The sequence below is a fragment of the Polistes fuscatus genome, unplaced genomic scaffold, assembly GCF_010416935.1.
Source record: "Polistes fuscatus isolate 324 unplaced genomic scaffold, CU_Pfus_HIC Scaffold25, whole genome shotgun sequence".
NCBI lineage: Eukaryota > Metazoa > Arthropoda > Insecta > Hymenoptera > Vespidae > Polistes > Polistes fuscatus.
The window spans coordinates 1,336,380-1,360,772 of record NW_025113102.1 but is presented as its reverse complement, the minus strand read 5'-3'; the positions used below and the strand labels follow the sequence as shown (position 1 = coordinate 1,360,772).

Genomic DNA, 24,393 nt, shown 5'->3' with positions numbered 1-24,393 from the left:
ATTCATGAAAGTAGTCACACTAAATGTTTATATTAATTATAAAATATTACAAAATTTATTATATTATATATAAATAACATATGCATAAGAGATTTGACGTTTTAAAAATCTATTTTAAATATTCTACGATATAAATCTGTTTTACAAATATTACTAGGTTATTCCTAGTTATTTTTATGTTGGTAGTTTAATAGTAGAGATAGGAAATTTATATGAAAGTGTACGGTCTCGTATAACTGTGATGATAAAAATATAAATAAGATATGTCAAATCGAAGAAATTTAATTAAATAAACATACGTGCATTTGTTGAATTCTATTTAAATTTTCTACGAGTCTCAATTTTATGAAAAATCGAATTTTCGCATATATGGCGACTTTTGAAGAATTATGTACATAAATATTATAATAATATACTAACAGATATATACTTACTGTGCGGTATGTGTTTAAATTAAATAAATTAATATTTATAATGAAATTATATGTAAATGTTTTTCAAATAACTTCGAGAGGTTATGATCTTTTATATTAATTAAGAAATATGTGTATATATATTTTAAATTATTATAAGAAGCTTTTCATATAAAAATAATATATGTGATTATATCCTACAATAATATAATACGACAATAATGAATTAAAAGTTCATATTTTTTTAGTCAAGTATTGCAGTGATTTTAAAGCCATTTGCAAGCCAACGCGATTAACCTCACTTTTAGAATATTTTAAAATTAAAAAATATTAATGTGTTAAAACACTTAATTGATGCCTAACATTCTATATTTAAAATAAATTTCTTTAATAATAAGCTTAATACCATATTAAATAACGTATTTTCGTATGACGGTTGAACAATAAATGATATTTTTTATTTTTATCACATATAAGAACTTTTATTTCATTAAAATGGGTTTGTGTTTGTTTTTTAGTATAATGAGCAATAAAATTGAAGAGACATGTAGGACTTTAGATCAATGTAGTAATGGATATTCTGTGGATAACATTCAGAACCCTTCGTTAATACATGATAACCAGGTATTACAGACTTTTATTTGAATGTAAAGATGATTCAATTTAACAAAATATGAATGTTTGTTTTATAGCGTATATTTCAAAATGAATATCCTAGCAAACTTGTATTAGATAATTATCAAACAGTAATAGAAGTTAAAGTAAAAGAAAAAAGACATAAACCAGCTCAAACAATGGTCAGTAGTACATCTAATCGTGAACAGAATACCAAAGAAGGACAAAGATCTAATGGAGAGCATCGTCAAAATTGGTTGCAAGATTTACAGGAAAATACTCGACCTTATTTAAAGAACAATTTGCAAAATTTATCTTTAAAAAATCAACATATCAAGAAAATATCTTCTTCTGAACCTAAAGACAATAAAAAACTTTCGACTATTCAACAGAAAATAAAATGTAGAAGTAATGTAAGTAAAGAAATAAGAAGAAAATAATTAAAATATTGCAAATGTTGGTAACAAATTTTGTTATCTAATTATTAAAATTGAATGACTCCAACAATTTCTATCGTTATAGAGTGCTAATAAACAGTTGGATGAAGTACCAGTTAAACAAGTTCCTTTGCAAAAAATATCAAAAGATCATGTGAAAAAATCTCAGCAAACGGGATTTCCATCAGGCGTGTCTACAAAATGTATAAAATGTACTAAATCGGTTCTCGTTATTGACAGAGAAGTTCAATGTGGTGGAATATTTGATTCTTCGTATGATAAATATAATATTTTTAATCCTGTTCGAACATTGGGATTTTTAATGAAAGAATTAGAGTATTCAATAAATGATGAGAAATCCAGCGAAATTCTCAGGGAAATGGAACAAACGTTAATTCGAATACCAGTAGAACTTAAAAAGTCAACAACAACGGTACGTTAGTGAAAATACAAATGTTACCCTATTAACAATTTCTTTGATATCGATACTTTGAACAATGTAGGTATCTTGCATCATATAGCATAATAATTGTGTGCAACATGCAAGTTGATGGATAAATTTCTGTAATAGGATTTAGATGTATTAACTCCTCGTACAAGACTCAATGAAAGGACAGTGAAAATAGAGAAAATGAGTAAACAAGTGAATACCATATGTGGATCCTTACGTGAAGAACGAGATTCTTTAAAACGGTATATTATTTTCATTGAATAACTTGATACAATTTTTCTTCTCTCTATTACGACCAAAATAATTAACATTTCATTTTATATTACTTCAGGGATGTTGAGAAATATTCTAAGCTTCTAGAAGAAGCTCGGCGCAAACAATCAGATTCAGAATCTACTATATCAAAGCTAAAAGAACAAGTAAACGAAGCATTGAAGACGATAGAAAGTAAAGATGAATTAATATCAGAATTACAAGAGAAAATTAAAAAAATAGAACCGTTAGAAAAAGAATTAAAAGAATTAAAAACAGATTTGACTAAACAAACAGAACTTATACGACAAAATCGTTTAGAAAATCAATATCTAATGCTTGAAAATGACAAATTGTTAGTTATGACCTCTCATAAAGACTCACAATTTAACGAATATCATTGTGATGTCATGAAGTTAGTATTATAGCTTATAAATACTATTCTACTTGAAGAAATTAAACTTATTATGTTATAATTAATATGTAATTCGAAAATGAATGCGTAGATAATATCTAATTTGTTGTTTTTAGAGAATTCCAAAATGAAATAGGACATTTGATAGATGTTTTTAGAGAAGCTGGTATCAGAGAAGAAAATTCTAACTTACAAGGTTCAGTAATACAACGTGGACTTGCTTGCTCTTCACCTTCTCCATCATCTTCCGATCGATCTAATATTCCTACATCTTGGCATACTTTAGTGGATATGTCTATATCTGCAATAGATGATAATAAGAACTTAAAAAAAGCAACATCTAAAAAGGATAAACTATTGACTCCATCCTACAGAATAACAGAAAAAGATACGGCAAAAACTGCAATGGAAGAGATTAATGAATCCAAGAATAATAGGGACTCTACGCAATTAGAATTTATTAGTTTGCCTCCTGCGGAATCAATTTTATTTCCATCTTATAGAGATCAAGAATGTTTAGATGAAAGTGGTATCAATAAGGATAAAGATTATATGTTTCCGTCCAAATCTAAATTGTCTGATCGTGTTCAACAATTTGTCGATGCTGATTCTACAAAATCTAGTGTTCAGTGTATTAATGAAAAAGACAATGAAAAAGAATCGTATAAAAAACATTTATCCAAGACTCGAAAAACATTAAAATTCGATAATAAGAAAAAAAATCATGATAATGAAAGTATAGAAGAAAGTTCTAAATTTCTAGAAACCAACGTATCGGGTGATATATTAAATTCTAATATAAATGAACAATTTGAAACTATATTCAATGAAGTTCGAGGTAAGAGTAGAATTTCTGTTAGTGTACCGAGTCCACCACGACATTATCCTCATCCGGATTGGACTGATAGTTCCTTACCTAGTGTTAGCGTCGATTCCGAATTAAATATTGTTCAGTCTAACATTACTTGATCGTGTATTTTTATATTCTGTCTCTGTTTTATATATCCTTACATTTTTATATCAAAATTAAACTGAACTAATATTTTTTATTTATAATATTTTTATCTCCGGAATGAGAATACATCCTATAAGGTTGTAGTTATATATAATATGATATATGATAATGAAAAATAAATATTAGAGAGAGAAAAATACACACACATATATACATATATATATATATATAAGTATTTTAGAAATACTTTTTTATAAATGAATATTCACATTTAATTTTGTTTGATATAATTATTATAAATCAAACATTATATTCCGTTTGAGTGTAAACTTTCAAAACTGATTATCCATTGCAGAGATTTATTATGTTCAAAACAAAGAAATAATAAAAATAGAAACGTGTGTTATGGTAGAGAAACTGAAAAAAAAAAAAGAAACAAACATTTAATAAATTAATTCTTTTGATTGTTAAATTTTATTACATCAACTTTATTTTTTAATATATGATATATCAAAAAGAGAATCGTGTGTAAGTTTAAAATTGTACATGTACTTGATTGAAAATTTATTTATAAATATATATTTTCACGTGGTTTTATATTAATATATCTGCGATTTATATTTATAGCGAAAAATTTTTGAAAAATCTTTGCGATTTACTTGCAAATTACAAAATAATAAAGACAGCTTATATTGCTCGACAAATGTGATACGATACGATCGTGATAGGTCCACTTTCTTTATTACTAATATTATCCCAAAATTTGAATAGATCAATCGAGAAATATAAAAATGTTCGTTTTTTTTTAAATAGAATCAATTTATTTTCGTTAATATTGAAATCTTTTTCTGAAATTATAGGGATAAGTTAATCGGATTTATATTGAAAGAAAAATTGTAATACTTGTAGTCGAGACTAAACGATAAATAAATTCGTTTAACTCGACTCAATCGATTGTCATTGATGAAAATAAGTTATAATGAAATATATGTATTATTATTATTATTATTAGCTCATTTTAAAAAATCTAACGCTATGCGGAATTAAGGTAACAAATATAAGTTTGACATGAAAAACCAGGTGTATATATATATATATTTTTTATCACATATGTATATATACAAGTAAAGTATAATACTTATATATAATATTTTGTAAGTCTTAATAGGATTAAAAGGGAACATTTTTAGTACAAGTAAAACATTCATCGATTTTGAGCGAAGACGTCTTGAAATACATACGCGTTTTCCAATAAGCGTGTTAAAGTACACATGTGTGTGTGCGTTTGTGTACCATTTTTTTATAACAACGAAACTGGATCTTCATGATTTCCACTGATCGAAGAAGAAGAAGAAGAAGAAGAAGAAGAAGAAGTAGAAGCAGAAGAAGAAGAAGATGTAAACGTTCGACTTTTTTTCACACAAATCGCATATTAAGAACAAAATTACGGTATAAATTAAATAACGAATGAAAACGGGTATCGATACGAAAAGGAGGAGACTGTCTTCGCATTTTCTTAGTTTCGATAAAAATGCGATAAAACGCGAAATATATTGTATATTCGTTAAAACCATTATTTATACACATTCCCCGCTTCACGATGGAATCTTCCTCGATGAATATTCACGCATTATACGTATATATATGTAAGTATATACACAAACATACATATACATGCATACATATCGATATTTTCTCTATCTTTCTTTTCTATTTTTTTTATTTATTTATTTATTTATTTATTTATTTATTTATTTATTTCCTTTCTTTTTTTTTCTTTTTTTTTTTTTTTTTTTTTTTCTTTCTTTTAAATCTATCGTCCAAAATTTTATTTGCCCGTTGTGCGATCCTTCGACATTTATCTTTTTTTTTTTTCTTCCCATTTCATTTTTTCTTCCTTTTTTTCTTTTCTTTTTTTTTTTTTTTCTTTTTCTTTTGGCTCGACAATTCGTTGTGATTCGTGTTCATTTTCGTTAAAATTTGCGTTTGAAGAATTTCAATAGGCCATCGATTAATAATGCTGATTATGAAAGATTCTCGAGAGTCGAAGAAAATTCCTACGTATTTTCGTGAGAGTTTCATTTTCTTTTCTCTTCCGTTTCTTTTCTTTTTTTTTCTTTTCTGAATTTTTTTTTTTTATTTTCTCATCCCCCTTTCTTTCTTTCTTTCTTTCTTTTGAATATTTAAACTTTCCTCTTCGCATACGTATACTTTCACGTACATTTAAATTGTACGTACGTTATTTTTATTTTTATTTTTTATTTTTATTTTTATTTTAATTTATTTTATTTTATTTTATTTTATTTTATTTTATTTTTTCCTTATCTTTACGACCTTACACGGACATAATATCTGATGCATTTTAAAAACATAAATCTTTTTTTCTTTCTTACTTCTCTCTGTCCTCTCTTTTTTTTTTTTTCTTTTTGTTTTGTTTTATTTTGTTCTTTTGCTTCCATTTTTTTTCATCATCATGATCATCATCATCATCACCATCATCGTCATTCATTATAGCCTAACGATGGTTTTTTAAAATGGCTAATCCTACATATCCCTTATTTCATTTGTTTTTTTTTTTTTCTTTTTTTATTTTGTAGTATTTCATTTCCCTCACTTTGTTTCTTGTTGTATGTATAATATTTCATATTTTTATAATGATCGCGCGTATAGAGAATATAGAAAAATACGTGTCTGCGTGTAATGCGTGCGTGCGTGCGTGTGTGTGTGTACGTACGTGTGTATGTATGTGTAAAAGTGTTTATGTGCGATAGAAATACGAGAAAAAATGAACAAAAATTAAACGTTGATTTTGGATAAAAATGAACGTTCCTTCCTATACAAAAAATCAAACGAAACTAATACATAAAGTGAGTGTCATTTCAAATTGTATAACAATTTATTATTAATAGATTTTTGTTTAAAAACTATTAGTATAATGTGTTTAGAATGAAAAGATGATCTAAAAATAAATACATTAGTATATACCTTTATTAAATATTTCATGAATTTAACTCGAAAGCTTTCATATCTATTAACATACTTCAAATATTAAACGATTTGATATATTTTGTTCGATGAAAAGTTTCAACTAATAATTAAAAATTCAACTGAAAAATTAAATGATTAATTAATCGAGAGAAAATGTATATTGTATCACAGTTTAAAAGCATGGAATATAATAATAAGTTCAATGTATCGTTCTCATCGAAATCTATTGTTATTTACGAAAATCAATCAAATTTCTTCGATTAATTCTTGTTCGTATTACTTTCCGAAGGAATAACAATAATAGACGAAAGAATGTTAACTGATTTTCATGGAAGATAATGAGCCAGTCTAAAGGTGGATTTCGAAAGAACAACACGTGCCAAATTACAATATACATTTCCTTTTCGATCGTTAAACAATCATTTAAGGTATATCAAATACTTCAACGTATTCAATTAATGTTTTAAGATTGTTTCAATTAAAATACATTTGTTTGAACGTTTCCTTGTCACGTGACAACTTTTAATTGAACATTTGCATTTAATAAAATATCAAATCGAGAAATTGTTTAATATTCCAAATAAATGAATAGATGTAATGTTGAAAGCACTTTTGAATTTAAACTCATGAAATATGTAATAAAGGTAATACTAATATATTTTTATTTTTTAAGATTATCTTCATCCTAAACACAGTACATCGATAATATTCGATCAAAAATCTAATATACGAATTTAATTGACACTCGCTATACATATATGTATAAATTTGTGTATGTGACACATGTGTGTGTGTGTGTGTGTGTGTGTGTGTACGGAACAAGGATTTACAATAATAAGTGTGTTCGTTATCATTTTTTTTTCTTTTCCATTTTTGTTTGTTCTTTTTTGCTCCTACGAAAATTAAAATAACGATTATAACAATAATAATAATAATGAATAAATAAAATCGAACGAACGAATGAACGATATTGCAAAATTACAAACGAAGATGAAGATATTTTCTATTGCTTAATTATTTTTCTTTTTTTTTTTTTCTTTCTTCTTTACGCTTTCTTATTCGCTTATAACGCCCATTCATACATTAATATTGAATATTGGCTTTAAATTACACACCGAGATTAATCGGGGAACAATCTTTGATTCTTCGTTGATATAAAAACATCTTTCCTCTCTCTCTCTCTCTTTCTCACTATCGTTTTCACAATCTTTCTCTCTCTCTCTCTCTTTCTCTCCTAAATCGTACGCTATACATATAATACAAAAGTGATCGTTTTACGTGCACGCTGCAAATAATGCTTTTTATTTATTTTTTTTTTTTTCTTTTTATTATTATTATTATTTTAATGTATTTATTTACTTACTTGATAAAATGTTATGCGGCGTTTATTCGCTAAAACGAACGAAATTTCTTTAACGATTATTTTATTATTATTATTATTATTATTTAAATTCTTATTCGCGTTTTACTTTTATTTCATTTCATTTATTTCATTTCATTTCATTTCATTTCATTCTTTCCTTTTAACGACGCGCCGCCATTTTGAAATACACTGTCGTTGATATCATTTTACAATGAATAAAATATCGAATGTGTATACGTGTGTAGGTAAGTCCTGGTATTACAACGATGCTGATGTTTTATTTTTTTTTTTTACTTTTTTTCTTTTTGTTTTACCCTCAACGATATATTATTCAAGATTTTCGCATATTCTAATTTTTATTATTATTATTTGTTTAAGAAAACCGAAAAAAAATCGATCACGACCACCACAACGCACGACGGTTTCATTTTATTTCTTTTTTTTTACTGGATGATGCGAAATGTCTCTCTCTCTCTCTCACACACACACATACACACTCCTCTCTCTATCTCTCTCTCTCTCATCTTTTTTCTTTCGTATCTTTTCGATTAATTACGAAACTTACTTACTCTGTTTTTTTGCAAGCTCTGTTTTTTATATTGAATATTATTTTTGCAAGGAAAAAAAAAAAAGAACAGTTTTTTTGAGTCTGCCTCACGAGAATAGGAGAGTCAACTTTTTAATAGATTTTTTGTTTTGTTTTTGGTTGTTCCTTTCTTTTTTTTTTTCCCCCCTTTTTTCTTTCTTTATTATTCTTTTCTTTTGATTGCGACATTTGAATATTCGGTTTGGTTTTTTTATTTTTCTCTCTTTTTTTTTTTTATTTGTTCTCATGAATTTTGATTGAGCGTAGGGCATGTCATCATCATCATCATCGAGAATAATAATAATAATATTAATAATAATAAATTGACAATATTTGCTAGAATAATACGTTAACAAAATGGTGTAGGATCTCTTCGCATTTTTTCTCTCGATAAAGGTTATTTTTTAAATCTTAAATCAAATGTGCGACGAAAGTTTCGATAAATCTACACAAACGAGATTAATTTTCCTAATATCTAAATAGCGTGTCCATTTGTAAGCGTGTGTACATATGTATGATACGTGTGTACGTGTATGTGTGTGTAGGTGTATATGTATGTTAATGTTTAAATCGGCACATATGTCATATATGAGTTTTTAGAAGAAATCGTGGTGCACTTTTTTTAATTTTAATACGAAACGGCGACGCTTTCTTCTCTCATTCTCATTTTCATCACTCTTTCACTCCGTGTTTACTCTTTCTCTTATTTTTTTCCATAATTTTGTTTCGTCAAATGAATTCCAATGGGGAAAAAAAAAACAAAAAAAAAAAATAAAAAAATTAATCGAAATGTTTGTTTTAGCACGAGCAAAACGTCACCGTTTTTTATACAATAGAGAGAATATTCGCTATTTATATTTATTTTATTTATTTACTTATTATTATTTTTTTTTTTTCATTTTTATCTTCCCCCTTCCTTCCTCTTTATTTATAAATTACCGTATAATGTAATGTATAATTAATATATTACAATAGACGATCATATCGAGTAAAAATTGTAAAACCGTGTGTGGTGAGAGTCCATTAAAATGAATCTAATCGACTCGAATTATCCTAAGTAATTAGCATTTAACTATTATACGTTCGAATATAGCTCAGATATATCGGAAGTGATAGTGGGTTTGCTGTAAAAATAAAAATTTAACATTTGTCATCTTGAGGTTGCGTATGGAAGGACATGTTTTATTGTTTATTGTACGTTATATACTGCTTTGTTCGGTGTAAAAATATAAAGCATTTCGATTACAGACTTCGTACGCAAGGTGCCATTGTTAATGAATTATATTTTCCTGGCTATTATCGATATCTTTCTGTCTCATTCTTTCCACTTCTCTCTCTTTCTCTCTCTTTCACATTTTATAATTTCTCTTCTTGACACTGGGTTTATTCAGTAGATGAAAAAGTAATATACGACGAATGTAAATTCAAAATTAAATTAATTATATAATTCGATGTTAATTATATTTCTTTTTCATTTCAATCAAATTTACGATTATTGAAAATACTTGGATAAATAAATAATGTTACATGTTAATTAACATCTTAATATGAATGAAACAAATGGGGGAGGGGGGGTAGAAAAAAAAGAAAAATGGAATAAATTATATATGAAAAATAAAATGTAAAAATATTATGGTGTGGGCCCAGTTTCAAGGAGGGATGTATAAAAAAAAAAGAAAAAATTCATCGTGCTGTTGCGCCGCTTCATTTAACAATGGCCCAGGCTATGGAGTTAATAATTGCTTCTCTGTTTTTTTTATGTGGTAATGATAACAATATGCATGTATAACAAATGTATTTTAAAAACGGTTTCGCTTGTGGTATTACTGCTCTCTGTAACAAATAAGATATCGTCATTCAACTGGTGGCGGTATTATCAACAAGGGCTCCGGGGGGTTTAGGGGGTTTTGTTTATCTTGGGACACATACTTTTATCGTTTTTTGCTGCAATTATTATACTTATTTATTTATTTATTTATTTATTTATTTATTTATTTATTTCCTTTTCTTTTTTTTTTCTTCCTCTTCTTTCATTTATATTACTTTTTAAAAACACTATGCACTTCCAGCTCGTGCGCCTGAAGGACTACATCGTTCGCATAACTTCGCTTATATTATATTAAATCGATTAGCACAAGAAGAAGAACGGTTGCGGTCCTTTGGGCGCGTCAACAAGAGGACAGAGCAGCGAATCCCATATCTTTCCTCGCCATTTTTTTTTTTCTTTTTTTTCTCATTATTATTATTTTCTATATATATAATATATATATATGTATATATAATATATAAAGAACGCTCGTGTTTGTCACACTGTAAAAATTAACGAATCTGTGGTACCATGTGGTCCTGTATATAATATATACACTAGTGTTTGCATCCTACTTTTCTCATCGTCATTATCATCATCTCTAAAATTTCACATTCATCTTCTCTCTCTCTCTCTCTCTCTCTCTCACATCCCTTTTTTACCTTTTCTATTTCCTATTCTTCTCTCTCTCTCTCTCTTTCTTTCTCTTTTGTTTATATGCCGTATACCGAGAAATATTCTTATACCGTTTCTAAATGTTTAATATTGTGTGAGACTTACTTTTTTTTTTTTTTTTTACTTATTTATTTATTTTATTTACTTTTTTTTTTGTTTATAGCGTGCGTTACTAAATCTGAGTAAACTAGAGATCACTGGAAAAAATGACACGTTTTTTTTTTTTTTTACTTTTCTTTCTCCTCATTTATCTATCTCCCATACGAAGAAGAGATACATAAAGGAGGATTTTATTTATTTATCTTTTTTTTTTTCTTCTTCGTTAAGTGCTACTTCTTAAATCGTATATCGGACACGACGCGACATTTTAAAGCGCGAGGAAAGTGTTAATCCATCTCTCTCTCTCTCTCTCTCTCTTTTTTCATTCTTTCTTTTTTTATATATATCCCCACTTTCTTTCGAAGAGACCAAATCTATCCTGATATATTTACTTCGCATGCAATTATTTTCTGTACCTCTCACTCACTCACTCACTCATTCATTCACTCATTCACTCACACTCTCTGTCTCTTTCTCTCAATATTTTCCTCTTTCTTTCTTTTTCAAACAAATTACCATGAACGAAGTTCTTTAAAAGAGTAGTAGTTGTAATAGTATTAGTAGTAGTAGTGCGAGAGATCCAAATCGAAAAATGTCGAACTAGAACCAATGAGAATAATTAGCTTTTTCATTTATTTTCATGCAGATTTTTTTTCGCGTATATTTTTACCTCTTCGTTTAATTCGTATCATCTTTTCTTTTTCCCCCCCTCTTTCTTTCTTTTCTTTTCTTTTTTAATTATTCTTATTCTTATTCTTATTTTTTTTTTCTTTTTCCTATTCGTCATGCACACACTCACGACTCCTCGCGTTTATGGCGGGTCCCCTCGCGTGTAACGTCGATCGGTTTTAAAAAATGTTTTCATTGATGGGTGTTGTGTACGTGTATTTTGTATACGTGTGTATCGTGGTATGTACGTACGTGTGCGTGCGCGCGCCATTTTTTCTTTTTCTCTCTCACACACACACACACTCTCACTCACTCACACTCTCACATTCTGTCTATTTATTTATTTCTCTTTCATTTTACGTTGCTTAATTAACCGTTTGATTGCTGAGGAGCTCTTATTATGTCGTGTTGTGCCAAAAATGCGAAAAGCGCGGGAAAACGCGCTCACTGTTTTTCTTCAATGACCGCCGCCATTTTGGGCGTACGATCGAAAAGATACGTCAGCAAATTGAAACGATTAAAAATTACACACAACATAACGTTATATATTAATTGCGTTAATCATCGTACGCGTGGCGATTAATCTCGCCAGGGGAAAAAAAAACCCTCTTATTATCGAGTAATAATAAGAAATAAACAATTAGAAAAAGAAAAAATATAACGTTAAATATTACGACGCGATCGAAAAACATTGGATGTAACAATCTGGATCGGTTGGAGGCCACCTGAATATATTTCTGAATTTCTGAATTTCACATTTTTTGGTTTTTTTTTTGTTCCTTTTTCTTTAACCCCCCCCCCCTCGTCCCCCCGTTAGTTTTTTATTTTTTGCCAATAATAATTCATTGCTTCCCCTCGATCGAGATCGTTCGAAATTTGTCGTTCTTCCCCATTTTCTCTCTCTCTCTCTCTTCTTTCTCAATTTTTCTATCGCGAAATCTTATCCGTAAATTTGCGGCAAGACGTTATTTTAAAACAGTCACATTAAAATGTAGTTTATTATTAATTATATTAATCTTTTTCTATTATTCTTGTCTGTCTCTTCTTTCTCTCTCTGTGTTTATTTAATCTTTTTGTTTCTTTTTTTTTTGTATTTTCTTGTTCTCTCTTTTTATTTCTCTCTTTCTTTATTTCTTTCTTTCTTTCTTCTCGTAATCAATCTATTATAAGTCACACTGAATTACGTATTCTTCGGTAGAGCGTGAAAGATGCTTACATAAAGTTTTCCGAGCACCTATCCGCGATATCCCTTTTTTTTTTATTTCTTTTGTTTTTTTTTTCATGTACACGTTATGCATTATTATTATGTACTCACGTGCTCGATGATAACGACCACGATGACGTTGATAATGATTTTACCTTTTTTTTTATGCTTACTCTCCTACCACATTAATAATAATAATAATAATAATTATTATTATTATTATTAGAATGTCGATCGAATCGAGCCTCTTAAAATTCGCGATTTTTAATATTTTCATTTCGAAGATTTTTCTTTTTCCTTTTTTTTTTTATTATTATTATTTGTTTAGTTATATATTTTACATATATATTTTTGTTTTGTTTTGTTTTGTTTTGTTTTGGTTTTTACGAGAACCGGACCGGCTACGGCGCATTCCTGTTTCTTTTAGTTTTACTTTGTTTGTTTCGTTTGTTTTGTTTGTTTGTTTGTTTGTTTGTTTGTTTCATTAATTAATTATTATTATTACTAGCTCTTTTTAAAAATCCCTCCAAAAATCTTTGAAAATGAATGAATTATCGGGATCAGAGCAGAGTAATCGTTTCTATGCTGATATAATCGTGGCATAAAGCCATTCGCTTATTAACCAGCCAATCACAGTTAACCGTTCTCTGCATTCTGCAATTCCATTTACGCTTACGCATTTTTCTTTCCTTTCTTTTATATTCGTAGCAATTATAACACCTCACCTTATTATTATTATTATTATTAACGAATTGCAGAATGCGTTTGATTATCTTATTTTCGTTAAACGAAGTATAATAACTCTTTGTTAAGAGAATTACAAGTTTATTACAAATTTTGAGATGTCGCATGCGTTTCGCGAAAGCATCGAAACCGCTCGTTACAAGTTTCATATTTTACCTGTGTAAAATGTATAAGTGTGTGTGTGTGTGTGTTTTGCGATAAAAAAAAAGTAAAGAAACGTTGGGAACCAAAAATAAAAAAACATGAAGTTTACAACTGAAAAATCTTCGTATTCGTGTTAAAAAAAATCCAAAAAAAAAAAAAAGTTTCATCTAAAAATGTTGAGACGAGAGAGAAAATAACCAAAGCAAGCAAGCAAGCAAGCTAGCAAGCTAGAATATAATAAAACACTTCGTATCTTTATCCCGTGTATTTTCTTTCAAATGGAAGAATCGCTATTGAAATTGGGACATAAAGAGAACCGCATTGGAATAAAGTAGGTACGTTGATCCTAACTTAAAACCTTTCCATAAGCATACCAAAGAAATATAATAGATATTATTATGATGATTATAATCTAACCATAGTAGTATACTCGCGGAATAAATTTCTGATTCTAAATTGGATAAAAATATAAATGAGAAATCTTTCCGTATTAATTTTGTTATCAACAAAATAATTATTATAATATAAAAATAATATATATATAATATAATATATAATATAAAAAAAAAATATGAAATAAAAATACAGAAGAAGAAAAAGACAAAAGAAAACGAATGAGAGACGATCGAACGGGATGGATTTTCAAGTAAGAAAATTCAAATCGCAATATAAAAAAAGTGCACTTGAAAAAACTCCCCCCCCCCGTATGTATTTTATATTCGATTTACGAATGGTTATGGGGGAGAGAAAAAAAAAAGAAAAAAAAGAGAGTTGGTAGTCGTGTTGCTTTCTTCTCGTTCTTTCCATCCCCCCACCACTAACACCTTGTACCACCTCTTAAGAATTTATTTCCACTCTCCCGATCGTCGTACCCTCCATGGTTTGCTGCTACTGGCAATGGTTATGGTGGAGAGCAAGAAAAACGCTTGAACGGCGATTCGAAGGTCGACAGGCGTTTCATTGGCGTAGCAGGTAGCTAGCCAGCTCTCTTACGTTTAAAAAAAGAAAAAAAAAAAGATCTCGATATATAAACACAGCACACTGTTGAGGAGGAAAGGGGAGGGTTAAATCTTCATTGGGTATTTCTACGAAGAGTTGTATGCAAGATGGTCGAACTATTATTATGATTTAATACGACACAAATCGTTATTAATTATCATTTTTTTTTCCCTACCCCTCCACCTGCCCCCCTTCATCACCCCATTTAATTTTATCCTGCAAATGGTTGAACCTTTGTTGAATTGAATCTTTTATAAAGATGTGTAGAGTGGTAAAAAAGGATCAAAAAAGTAAACGTGATTTGACGCTATTATTAATTCTCCAATCGGAAAGTAATACGCGTCTAATATTATTTCCTATTTCCCCATTGGACGATTCCGAAAATCTAAGATGTCCCCTCCCTAGAAAAGAACGTTTTAAAACTCGTTGAATTTCTTCGTGCTCGTTTTAAATATCTCCCGTTATGCATTGCATAACTCTTGTTATGTGCAGTAGTAGTAGTAGTACTAATAGTATGCGTGTGTGTGTGCGAGTTTATGGGGCGGCCGGTCGGTCGGTCGGTCGGTCGGTCGGTGGAAAAAGAAAAGGGAAAGGAAGAAATGAATAAAGAAATAAAGAAATAAATAAATAAAGAAAGAAAGAAAGAAAAGAGAGCCGTGAACGGTCGAGGGACAAGCAAGAAAAACAAAGTTCGAGCAGGAAGTGGCTCGCCTAAAAAGAAAAGCCTCCTCTCCTCTCTCTCTCTCTCGCTCTCTCTCTTTCTCTTTCTCTCTCTTGGTAGCTCGTCCATGGTGAACGAGCGGAGAGTGGAGTAGTAGGCCAAGTGGAAGGAATGAACACTTCCTTCGAGTTGTTGCTGCTGCTGCTGCTGCTTGCTCCTCTTCTTCTTCTTATTCTTCTTATTCTTCCGAGACAGACGAAGAAAAAGAGACGAAACAAGACGAGAAAGAGAGAAAGTTGCAGCAAGAGGAGCTATCTTTTATTTCGTTCGAAGGGAGTAACAGTCAGCCGGTATTTCGCGGACGCAAAATAAAGTATAAAGGGTGGTGTTTGGTGCGTCGTTTGGTATATCGCGTATACAAGAGCAAGAGGAGGAGGAGGAACCTTCCTTTCCTTCTATTTTCTCTTCTTTGGATCGTCGTCCTGCCTCACCCCCCACCCCCATCCCAATCCCCATCCCCATCTTCTTCTTCTTCTTCTTATTTTCTTTTTCTCTAATCCCTCTCACAGTTTCTCTTCTCTTCTCTTCTCTTTCTTTCTTGCTTCTTCCCAAGTGACGATGGTGTGGTGGTTGGTGGTTGGTCTGCTGCTGCTGCTGCTGCTTCTACTGCATTCACTCTCTCTCTCTATCTCTCTCTTTCTCTCTTCTACCTTCTGCTTCTTCTTCTCGTTTTCCACGATATCTGGCAGACCCCTCAGACTTCTTTCCCCTTCTTACTTTACTCCTCCATTGGACTCGCAGACGTTCCCCTGCCAGACGGGGGACGCGTTCTCAACTTCCTCTTGCATTTTCGTGTCTTCCGGAATTCAAAAGGGCTCTCCTGTTATAACTTTTTGTTATGTTGTTGTTGGTGTTGGTGTTGTTTATTACCAACGTTCTATACTCAACAACAACAACAACTTTTTTTAGTAAATATTATCCATTCATTTTCCCGCCCTCCATTGTTTTTTGTTTTTTCTTGCACAGGTGGATCTTGATCGAATTTATTTTCAAACGTATTCGTATGAGATTAATTTATTGTTCGAACGAACTTATTTCGCTTTGTTGTATTATGTACGTACTTGTAGTGGAAAAAATTAAGAATGCGAATAATTATGAAAGTTTTAACGAGCAACGACGATTACGACGACGATGACGACGACGAAGAGGCTTTAATCGAATTAGTTATGGAGAAACGCGATCGTATCGCTCATCGAGCGCGGAATGGCACATAATTCGATCACGATCGTATAAAATTATAGAGGTTATAGAGTGTTCGCCTTTGATCGTGTACGCCTAAAGGTATCACATTGGAATATGAATTTGCATGACCGACGATCACCAATTCTTCTTCTATTCTACATACACATATCCATCGATCGTGCATATCGATGGCACATTTTTTATTTCCTTTTTTTTTATCTATTTTTTTTCTCTCGCATGAAATGAAGAGACACGATGGAGGAAAGAAAGAAGAGGAGGAGGAGGGGGTAGCGTTTCCACTTACCTACGCATATTTTCGATATATATTTCGAACAAAAAATAAAAAACAGGATGATATGTTCATAATTAAAAAAACAAATAAAAAAAGATGTACGCGCGTCGTGTTGGTAAAATGAAATGAAATTTTTATTTGGCCGCGCGTGGTCGCGTCGATTCATTCAAAACGAAATGAATAAAAAGAGAAAAGCGAACAAAACGTAGATCTAAACGCGGACTTAAAAGCCGTCGCGACAGTCGTCGTCGTCGTCGTGCCAAGTTCGCGAACCTTGAACCCTTCTCTTTCGATCTCGTTATTTCAGCCCTGGACCTTTCTACGTTAGAGATACGTGTCTCGCGATTCGTTTCAACCAGAAATATATTTATCTCTTGATTTTTTTCTTTTTGTTCACACGTTATCTATTTATATATATGTATATTGTACGATATTAAAACATTTACATTATGCACGAAGACGGTAAAGAAAAGAATTCGTCGATTAATTACCAAATGAATTTTATTGACATTTCTATTTTTTGTTTTATTCGTCGTGTATTCCCGATCCTCTACCCCCCTCCTACCCCTCCTACCCCTCCCCCTTGACCTAACGCAACACTTTCTTCTACTTCCATCTCATTCACAACATTTTCTTTTTGGTATCTTCTTCTTCTTTTACTTTTGTTTCTTGATTTCTCCTCTTTCTTTCTCTTTTTATTATCTTTTATTTCCATTCGTTCTTTTTCTATCAAAAAGAAGAAAAAAACAAGGTATCGAATTTATTCGTAAAAATGCGAGGAAAGGGAGGGAAGAAATAAATAATGGGTTGAAAAAAGTATTAAAGTGTAAGTAAGCAATGAGAGTGATGATGATTCGAACAGTTCTTTCTTCTTCTCTCTTTTCTCTCATCATCGAGAAATGTCACACGAGAGACCAAGAAAAAGAAAGAGATTGAGAAACGCTGTTGTGGAACGAGACGAGCCGGCTCAAGGCCGCACGACGGTCCCACTCCCCCGCCAGTCGAGTCAAGGGCGTTACCCCCACCACTGAACCCGGCCCGGCCTGGTCTGGTCCGGCCCAGCCCGCTCCAATCCGACTCCTCCAAGCCACACAACCAGCCTGCTTGCTTGCTTGCTTCTTCTTCTTCTTCTTTCTTCTCGTTTTTTCTTTTATTTGATTTTATTTGATTTGATTTGATTTTATTTTCTCTTCTTTGCACTTATGCATGTTCTATGTATGTCCTATCTTAGAAGGGTACTGTATCCCATATATATCCATGTATTCTGTTGGTCGTCTTTCTTTTGCTTCATGATTATTTAATCTTCTTTTGTTTTATTATTTCTTCTCGTTTGATTTTCTGATTTTTATTTTTCTATTCTTCTAATAGGTATATAATACTTTATATTCTTCTGCTTTGATTTGTACATTTTATATAAATGATTTCATCGAGTATGTTTTATAATTGTACAATGGATGAGATAAAAGAAAAATAAAAGCATTGAAAACGTTGATTATATGATTAATTCGTCAAATGAATTGTATCAATTTTGTACACTTTACATTTAAGAATTACAATTACCGATACATATATTACAATGTAATAAAAAAAGGATAGATAAATGAACGAAATGAAAAATATAGTTCAAGTTGGGAACCTCTGATATAGGTTAACAATCTTTAAACGATTAGAGAATCTATTGATGAAAATTATAAGTCATTGTTAGATTGTTACCACAAATTAGAGATGAAAATTAGTCTCAATGTACCTTGTTTAAATAAATCGTATCGATGAGAAAATATTTGGATGTATATATATATGCACATATACATACACATCATAGTGATCAAAAGAATGGTTAGGAGAGAAGAAGGAAAGAGATATAGAAGATGTGAGTGGGGATGAGATTCGTGGTCGGTGCATGAATGTGTGAATGTTGTGTGTTTGTGTATGCGTTCGTAGCCGATATCGTAGCGTGTTACTTCTCCTTGGCTGGATTCTCTTCTCTGGACAACATTCTTGGTCTCCGACTAGTCCCAACGGGTTTTCGGGCATGCGCGATGATCCATCATCCTTCGCGCCATACCGATGCCTCTTCTGCTCGTTCTTCTTCTTATCCTTCGGCTTACGTTTCGCGGCTGAACGTGCAACTATTCCCTGGCAAAGCTTTAAGTTCTGTGTCGTCGTCCCACCAACACATCTCCGTCTCTCTTTCTTCCTTTCTTCCTTTCTTTCTTTTTTCTTTCTTCTCACTCCGTCATATTCCCTCCCTCCCTCCCTCCCACACCCCACCTCTATTCTTTTCTTTCTTTTCTTTCTTCTCTGACTCTCCGATCGTCGGAAAAGAACGACGATCCATCCTTAGCTACTCGCCAAATCAATGACAATGATTAAGCCTCGTCCACACCGTTCCTATAATTATTTCTTTCCTCAAATGATCAAAGGGGGCTATGTGTACGTACATCTCATCAATGAATTTTTTAATCCCAACATACTGTTTTTCTGTAAAAATGTTTTCACGTCGTTCCTCGTACCTAATCGATCTTTTTTTTTTGTTTTCTGATGAATGAGTGCAGGTGGCTAGGTGGGCCAGGGGGTCGGGGGCTGGGGCCGGAATAAGATTGACTTTTCATCGTGCTTGCTTGCTTGCTTGCTAGGGAATTACTCGTAATCCAAATAATATTTGATCATTTTGGGGTTCGTGTGTTCTCGTTTCTCTTCTTCTTCTTCTTCTTCTTGCATCACCAACCACGACGACGAAGACTACGACGATGAAGGAGGAGGACTATATCCAAGCTCTTCGTGCTTGTTCGTTCGACTCCATTCAAGGACACAATATTCAGAAACCGAAAGTGCGATCACGCGAAAATCTAACGCGTCTCACCGAACCGGTCTAACCGGATTCGTCGTGCGGCTGGTTAAGGTGGTACGCGACGATTGGCGAGCCGCGTAAACTCGTTCCTCCTCGTCATTTTTGGCAATAACTACATTAACAAGCTTCTTCGTTCTAACCACGCTAAGAAGAACGCGAAACCCTTAACAGAAGTTAAGTTGTAATTTCTGTTATGCCAAGTTTTGCAACTGAGAGACCACCACCACCACACCAACACCACCGATCTGAGGAAAAAGATTTTTATCATTTTATTTTTCCAATGCATCCTTTTACTCGAACCTTATGTTCTTATTTTTCAAATTGTTATCATTAATTATCGATCTAACGATATAATATGAAACAAAAAGGGGGGACAACGTTTTTACCATGTGATTTTATAAACACACATTGTATATAATTTTTCGTGCCTTTGTTATTTTATTGTTATTATAACGAAACGTTTGATTTTCTCGAGTTTCATCTTCAACAGGTGTATTTTAAGTACGATCAAATCTCGTCATGTTTTAATATTATTTAATTTTCTATTGTTCTGTTTTTTAATAATATCTTTTATTTATTCAGTATCATTATTTATTTTATATATAATCTGTAATTATCGATTATAAAAACACGACCGAAATTGGATGTACGAAAATATCATGGATAAAAGAGGTAGCAGCAGAACTATTTTCAATTTCAGTCACGTGCACGATTTGACAAATGTTCCTTCCCGTTTATTCCAAGTCTTTTCACAGTAACTATAAAGTGTCTTGAGTCCCGACGGATGCTTATTTCAAAGCTCTTATCTCTCTCTCTCTTTTTTTTCTCTTTTTTCTTCGTTTCTTATCTCTTGTTCTGTTAACACGCGCGCATAAGCAAGCAACCAAGCAAGCAACCAAGCAAGCAAGCAAACGAACAGGGGGTCACGCATCTCTATTGGATTTATCGACGCGGCAAACTTCGAACCAACGATTTTTATTTCTCATTTATATTTTCTATCTCTCTTTCTTTCTATTCGAATGAAAGAAATTCTCTTTTCGTTGTCTCTTCCCTCTTTGATCGGATATTTAATAATATAATTGATGTGTGAAATTTATTCTCTTTCTTTTATCATTTCAATCCCATACCATTCCACCCCCCCCCCGACCCCTGCTTCTGTTTTTCATGTATACGCGCGTTCAACGAAAAAAAAAGAAATCTTTTAGCAATTTTTGTATTCCCTTTTTCCTCTATTCATTGATCTCCCACTTTCCACCGGCCCCCGACCCCACCCCCCCTCCATCATTGTCGTCAACTGAGAAATTATTTCATTCGATTTTCTTCCTCGTCATCTTTTTTTTCAAAACACGTCAGTCCTATCATAATTTTTCTATCCGCGGTTAGTCAGATCGAATCTTTGATTTTTTAAATCGAACTTCGATTATTTTTATCGTCAGTTTTTAACGATCTTTTTGTTTTGGTTTGGTTTTTTTTTTTTAATACGCGACGGATAGAATATTTGAAACAAATGTAGATTGAAATTGAAATATTGAAATTGAATTCTAAAACTGTTGATAAATAAAAGAAATCTGTGTAATAAATATATTACATTTAAAATCATTTGAAAATACGTAAAAGAAGATCGGTTTCCATCGTCAATCATAGTACTCGTTTATCTCCCGTTAACTTTCCCCTCCCCTCCCCTTTCCCTTCCCCACAGCTTCCCCTTTCTCGACGCTCACAACCTTTAACCCTTCTCTACAAAGCTAATTCTCTTTCGACGAGACACTGGGCAGACTGTTTGAAAGAGAATCGTACGCGAGATAATATTCTCTCTCGAAGTTTCGGGTTGTCGTTCGGTTAAAGAATTTTTCTTTCGATGACGGAGAACCACTGATTCTTAGAGAGTTCTCGCTCGCGCGCGCGCGCGCGCGCCCGCGCACGGACGAAAGCAAATTGACCGGACGATCCCGAACCTTCGCGAACATTTGAATGTGTACGTTGCTTGCTGCTGCTACTACCATTCTACGTGCCGAGTATGGGATCGAGACACATATACGTGCATACACACACACATTTATATATATGTGTGTCTCATAAAACGTGTGGTGTGCAAAGAGACGCGCAAATAATCTGAATCAAGGCTAAATCATCTGTCTCTTTCTGTCTGTCTGTTTCTCTCTCTCTCTCTCTCTCTCATTCTCATTCTTTCTTTCTTTCTTTTTTTCTTTTTAGCATCGGACTCATTCGGTCTCTTACTTCGGACTCGGAACGAATTCCGAATCGTTTTCTTTTCGATGACGTCGAAAGTCCCGTCCTCCGCCCCTCGCCTAATTTACGACACGCGTTTTATTAATATTACTCTTTCTCTCGTATTGTTTTGTTATATCGGTTGGAGATGGATAGTTTTGAAGTAGAATTTTTAGAGAAGAATTTTCTTTGGTTATGTCGGCCATCTTGATTCGACATTTTCGCGGTTAGATTTCAAATTAAAAGATAAAAGAATATTAATTATCTTTGTATAGTTAACTCTCTTCTCGTTATATATTTATGATACGTTTTTTAAATATTATCATCGGTTGTATCTCGTTGCGTTGTTGAAAATAGAAACGATTTGGATGAGGAATAACATTCGTGGAATTTTTCGTCGTTTTCTATGGGTCTCAAATATTTAAAAATGGCGGAGTATATATATAGCCGCCATTTTGATATAACAAATTTCACGATTCGATTTTTAAATGGAAAGAAATGGAGAGTGGTGTTACGCTTCTATTTCGATGAACGAATTATGTAGTACGATTGAAAATACAATTTCACGATAGTTTTCTTTCTCGTAGTTGCTATTTTTTTAAAAAATAAAAAAAAATAAAAAATATATATATAACAACGTGCGAGGTTTTTTCTTCTAAAAAAAGTTGGGAAGTAATTAACAAATTGAAAATATATATATATATTAATGAATTATAAATATTAAAATTGGATATTCAACCGAGACAATTAAACATTCTTTCATATTTTCATAATACGTTCATAATTTTTTGTTCTTTTTTTTTTTCTTTCTTCTCAATAGATCTTTTATAAAACATGACTTTTGTGATAGTCGCGTGATTGTCCGGTGTTTTAATCTTCTCGGTGAAACATCCGTGATGATGACCGAAGGAAAACAATGAAAGAAAAACTAAATATAGAAAAGAATAAAAGATGTGTTCGGGGGAAGGATAACGGATTGGGGGGGGTAAGTGAGGAGGTGAAGGGGGGGTTGAGGATATAGGGTCCTGTTGCTGCTGCCTAGGCGAATACGTCAGCCTCTGGTTTTATTGTAAGTTTTATTGTATAAAAAAGTGAAAATGAAAAAACAGAACACGCTCGGGGGGGTGGTGGGGGAAACGGGCCCATTTTCTTGTGAACGTCAACGCGTGCTGATTAATATAATATACACGTCTATATAATATTATTAAAAGTAGAAAAAGGAATACGAATGGGAAGAGAAACAGGGGGGGAAAAAGAAATAAAAGAAAAGAAAAAGAAGTAGAAGAAGAAGAAGTGTGAAGTAAAAAAGTTCGTATACGGTAATCGAGTGGGACTCGAAAAAGCGGGAAAAAATATGTAGAATAAAAAGATAAAGATAAAGAGGAAGCTGGATATAGAAAGGGGGTTTAGAATGTAAACGTATAAAAATCCTGGTCGACATATCTTTGGGTGCTGCTTGTTCAACCCCAGATCCTGGGCCCGTACCCCTTTCGCCGAGACACTCGTCAGTCACAAAATGTTACGAGAGACGAATCGAATCTTATTTTTTGTTGTTTTTCTTCTTTTTCTTTTTTTTCGTATCTCTTCCCATTCCCTAAAAAATATTACTATTAGGAACCTGGTTCCGCCACAACTTTGCATCTAATCGGACAGCAGCGAAAACCGTGCCGAATCTCGGCCGACGAGATCACAATGATTAATTTAAAAAAATACAATATATTTATATATATATATTATTTATATATATATATAATAATAATAATAATAATAATAATAATAATAGTAGTAATAATAATAATAATAATAATACAAATATATTGATATTATTAATATTAATAAGAATAATTATAATAATAATAATAATAATAATAATAAAAGTAATTATGACGATTAATTAAAACGAATTATAGCGTACGAGTTTTTACGTTCTTTCTTTCCTTTTTTTTTCTTTTATTTATTTATTTATTTATTTCCAAGCTCACGGGGACAGAGAATTTCTTTTCTTTTCTTTTCTTTTTCTTTTCTTTTCTTTTTCCTTTTCCTTTTCTTTTTGTTCTTTTTTTTTTTTCTTGCACGGGGGGGAAAAGGAATAGAGATTTAAAATCCGATGTCGAAGAGTCTGGACTCGGTGTTTCGCTGCTTTCGCTTGTAAACTGTAAATAATGATATATGCATCGCCGGTGCTGGCACAACGGCTATCTCTTTCTCTCTCTTTCTCTTCCTCTCTTTCACACACACTCTCTCTCTCTCTCTCTCTCTCGGTATTCTTTTATTCTTCTTTTTTTACAATTACGACCGTGCA

At 31.8% G+C, this 24,393-nt stretch overlaps 1 protein-coding gene and 1 long non-coding RNA gene across 3 annotated transcripts; one reads left to right on the top strand and one right to left on the bottom strand.

The window, feature by feature from the left end:
- The first annotated feature begins 189 nt into the window (after positions 1 to 189).
- Positions 190 to 3,723, top strand: LOC122518504. Of its 2 annotated transcripts, XM_043637475.1 has the most exons (7): positions 190 to 440; positions 932 to 1,037; positions 1,106 to 1,441; positions 1,551 to 1,898; positions 2,037 to 2,158; positions 2,248 to 2,583; positions 2,700 to 3,723. In XM_043637475.1, exons 2-7 carry the CDS (start codon positions 936 to 938, stop codon positions 3,550 to 3,552), a joined length of 2,097 nt encoding a protein of 698 aa, XP_043493410.1. In that variant the 5' UTR covers positions 190 to 440; positions 932 to 935; the 3' UTR covers positions 3,553 to 3,723. The 2 variants fall into 2 exon arrangements, with proteins under 2 accessions (XP_043493410.1, XP_043493409.1); XM_043637474.1 differs by lacking the exon at positions 190 to 440 and having other exon boundaries at positions 645 to 1,037.
- Positions 3,724 to 16,075: 12,352 nt separating this feature from the next.
- LOC122518464 lies at positions 16,076 to 17,445 on the bottom strand. The gene is made up of 2 exons (XR_006304079.1): positions 16,188 to 17,445; positions 16,076 to 16,137 (listed from the first exon to the last, which is right to left on the bottom strand). It is a non-coding gene; the product is annotated as an uncharacterized LOC122518464 (long non-coding RNA).
- Positions 17,446 to 24,393: the final 6,948 nt, after the last annotated feature.

What these genes read in the sequence shown, in the direction of transcription:
- LOC122518504 (XM_043637474.1), top strand. Translation starts at nt 861, where the DNA reads ATGATATTTTTTATTTTTATCACATATAAGAACTTTTATTTCATTAAA. An exon ending in AAATAAAATGTAGAAGTAAT is followed by an intron (nt 1,442 to 1,550) that starts GTAAGTAAAGAA and finishes CTATCGTTATAG; the next exon opens with AGTGCTAATAAACAGTTGGA. An exon ending in GAACGAGATTCTTTAAAACG is followed by an intron (nt 2,159 to 2,247) that starts GTATATTATTTT and finishes ATATTACTTCAG; the next exon opens with GGATGTTGAGAAATATTCTA.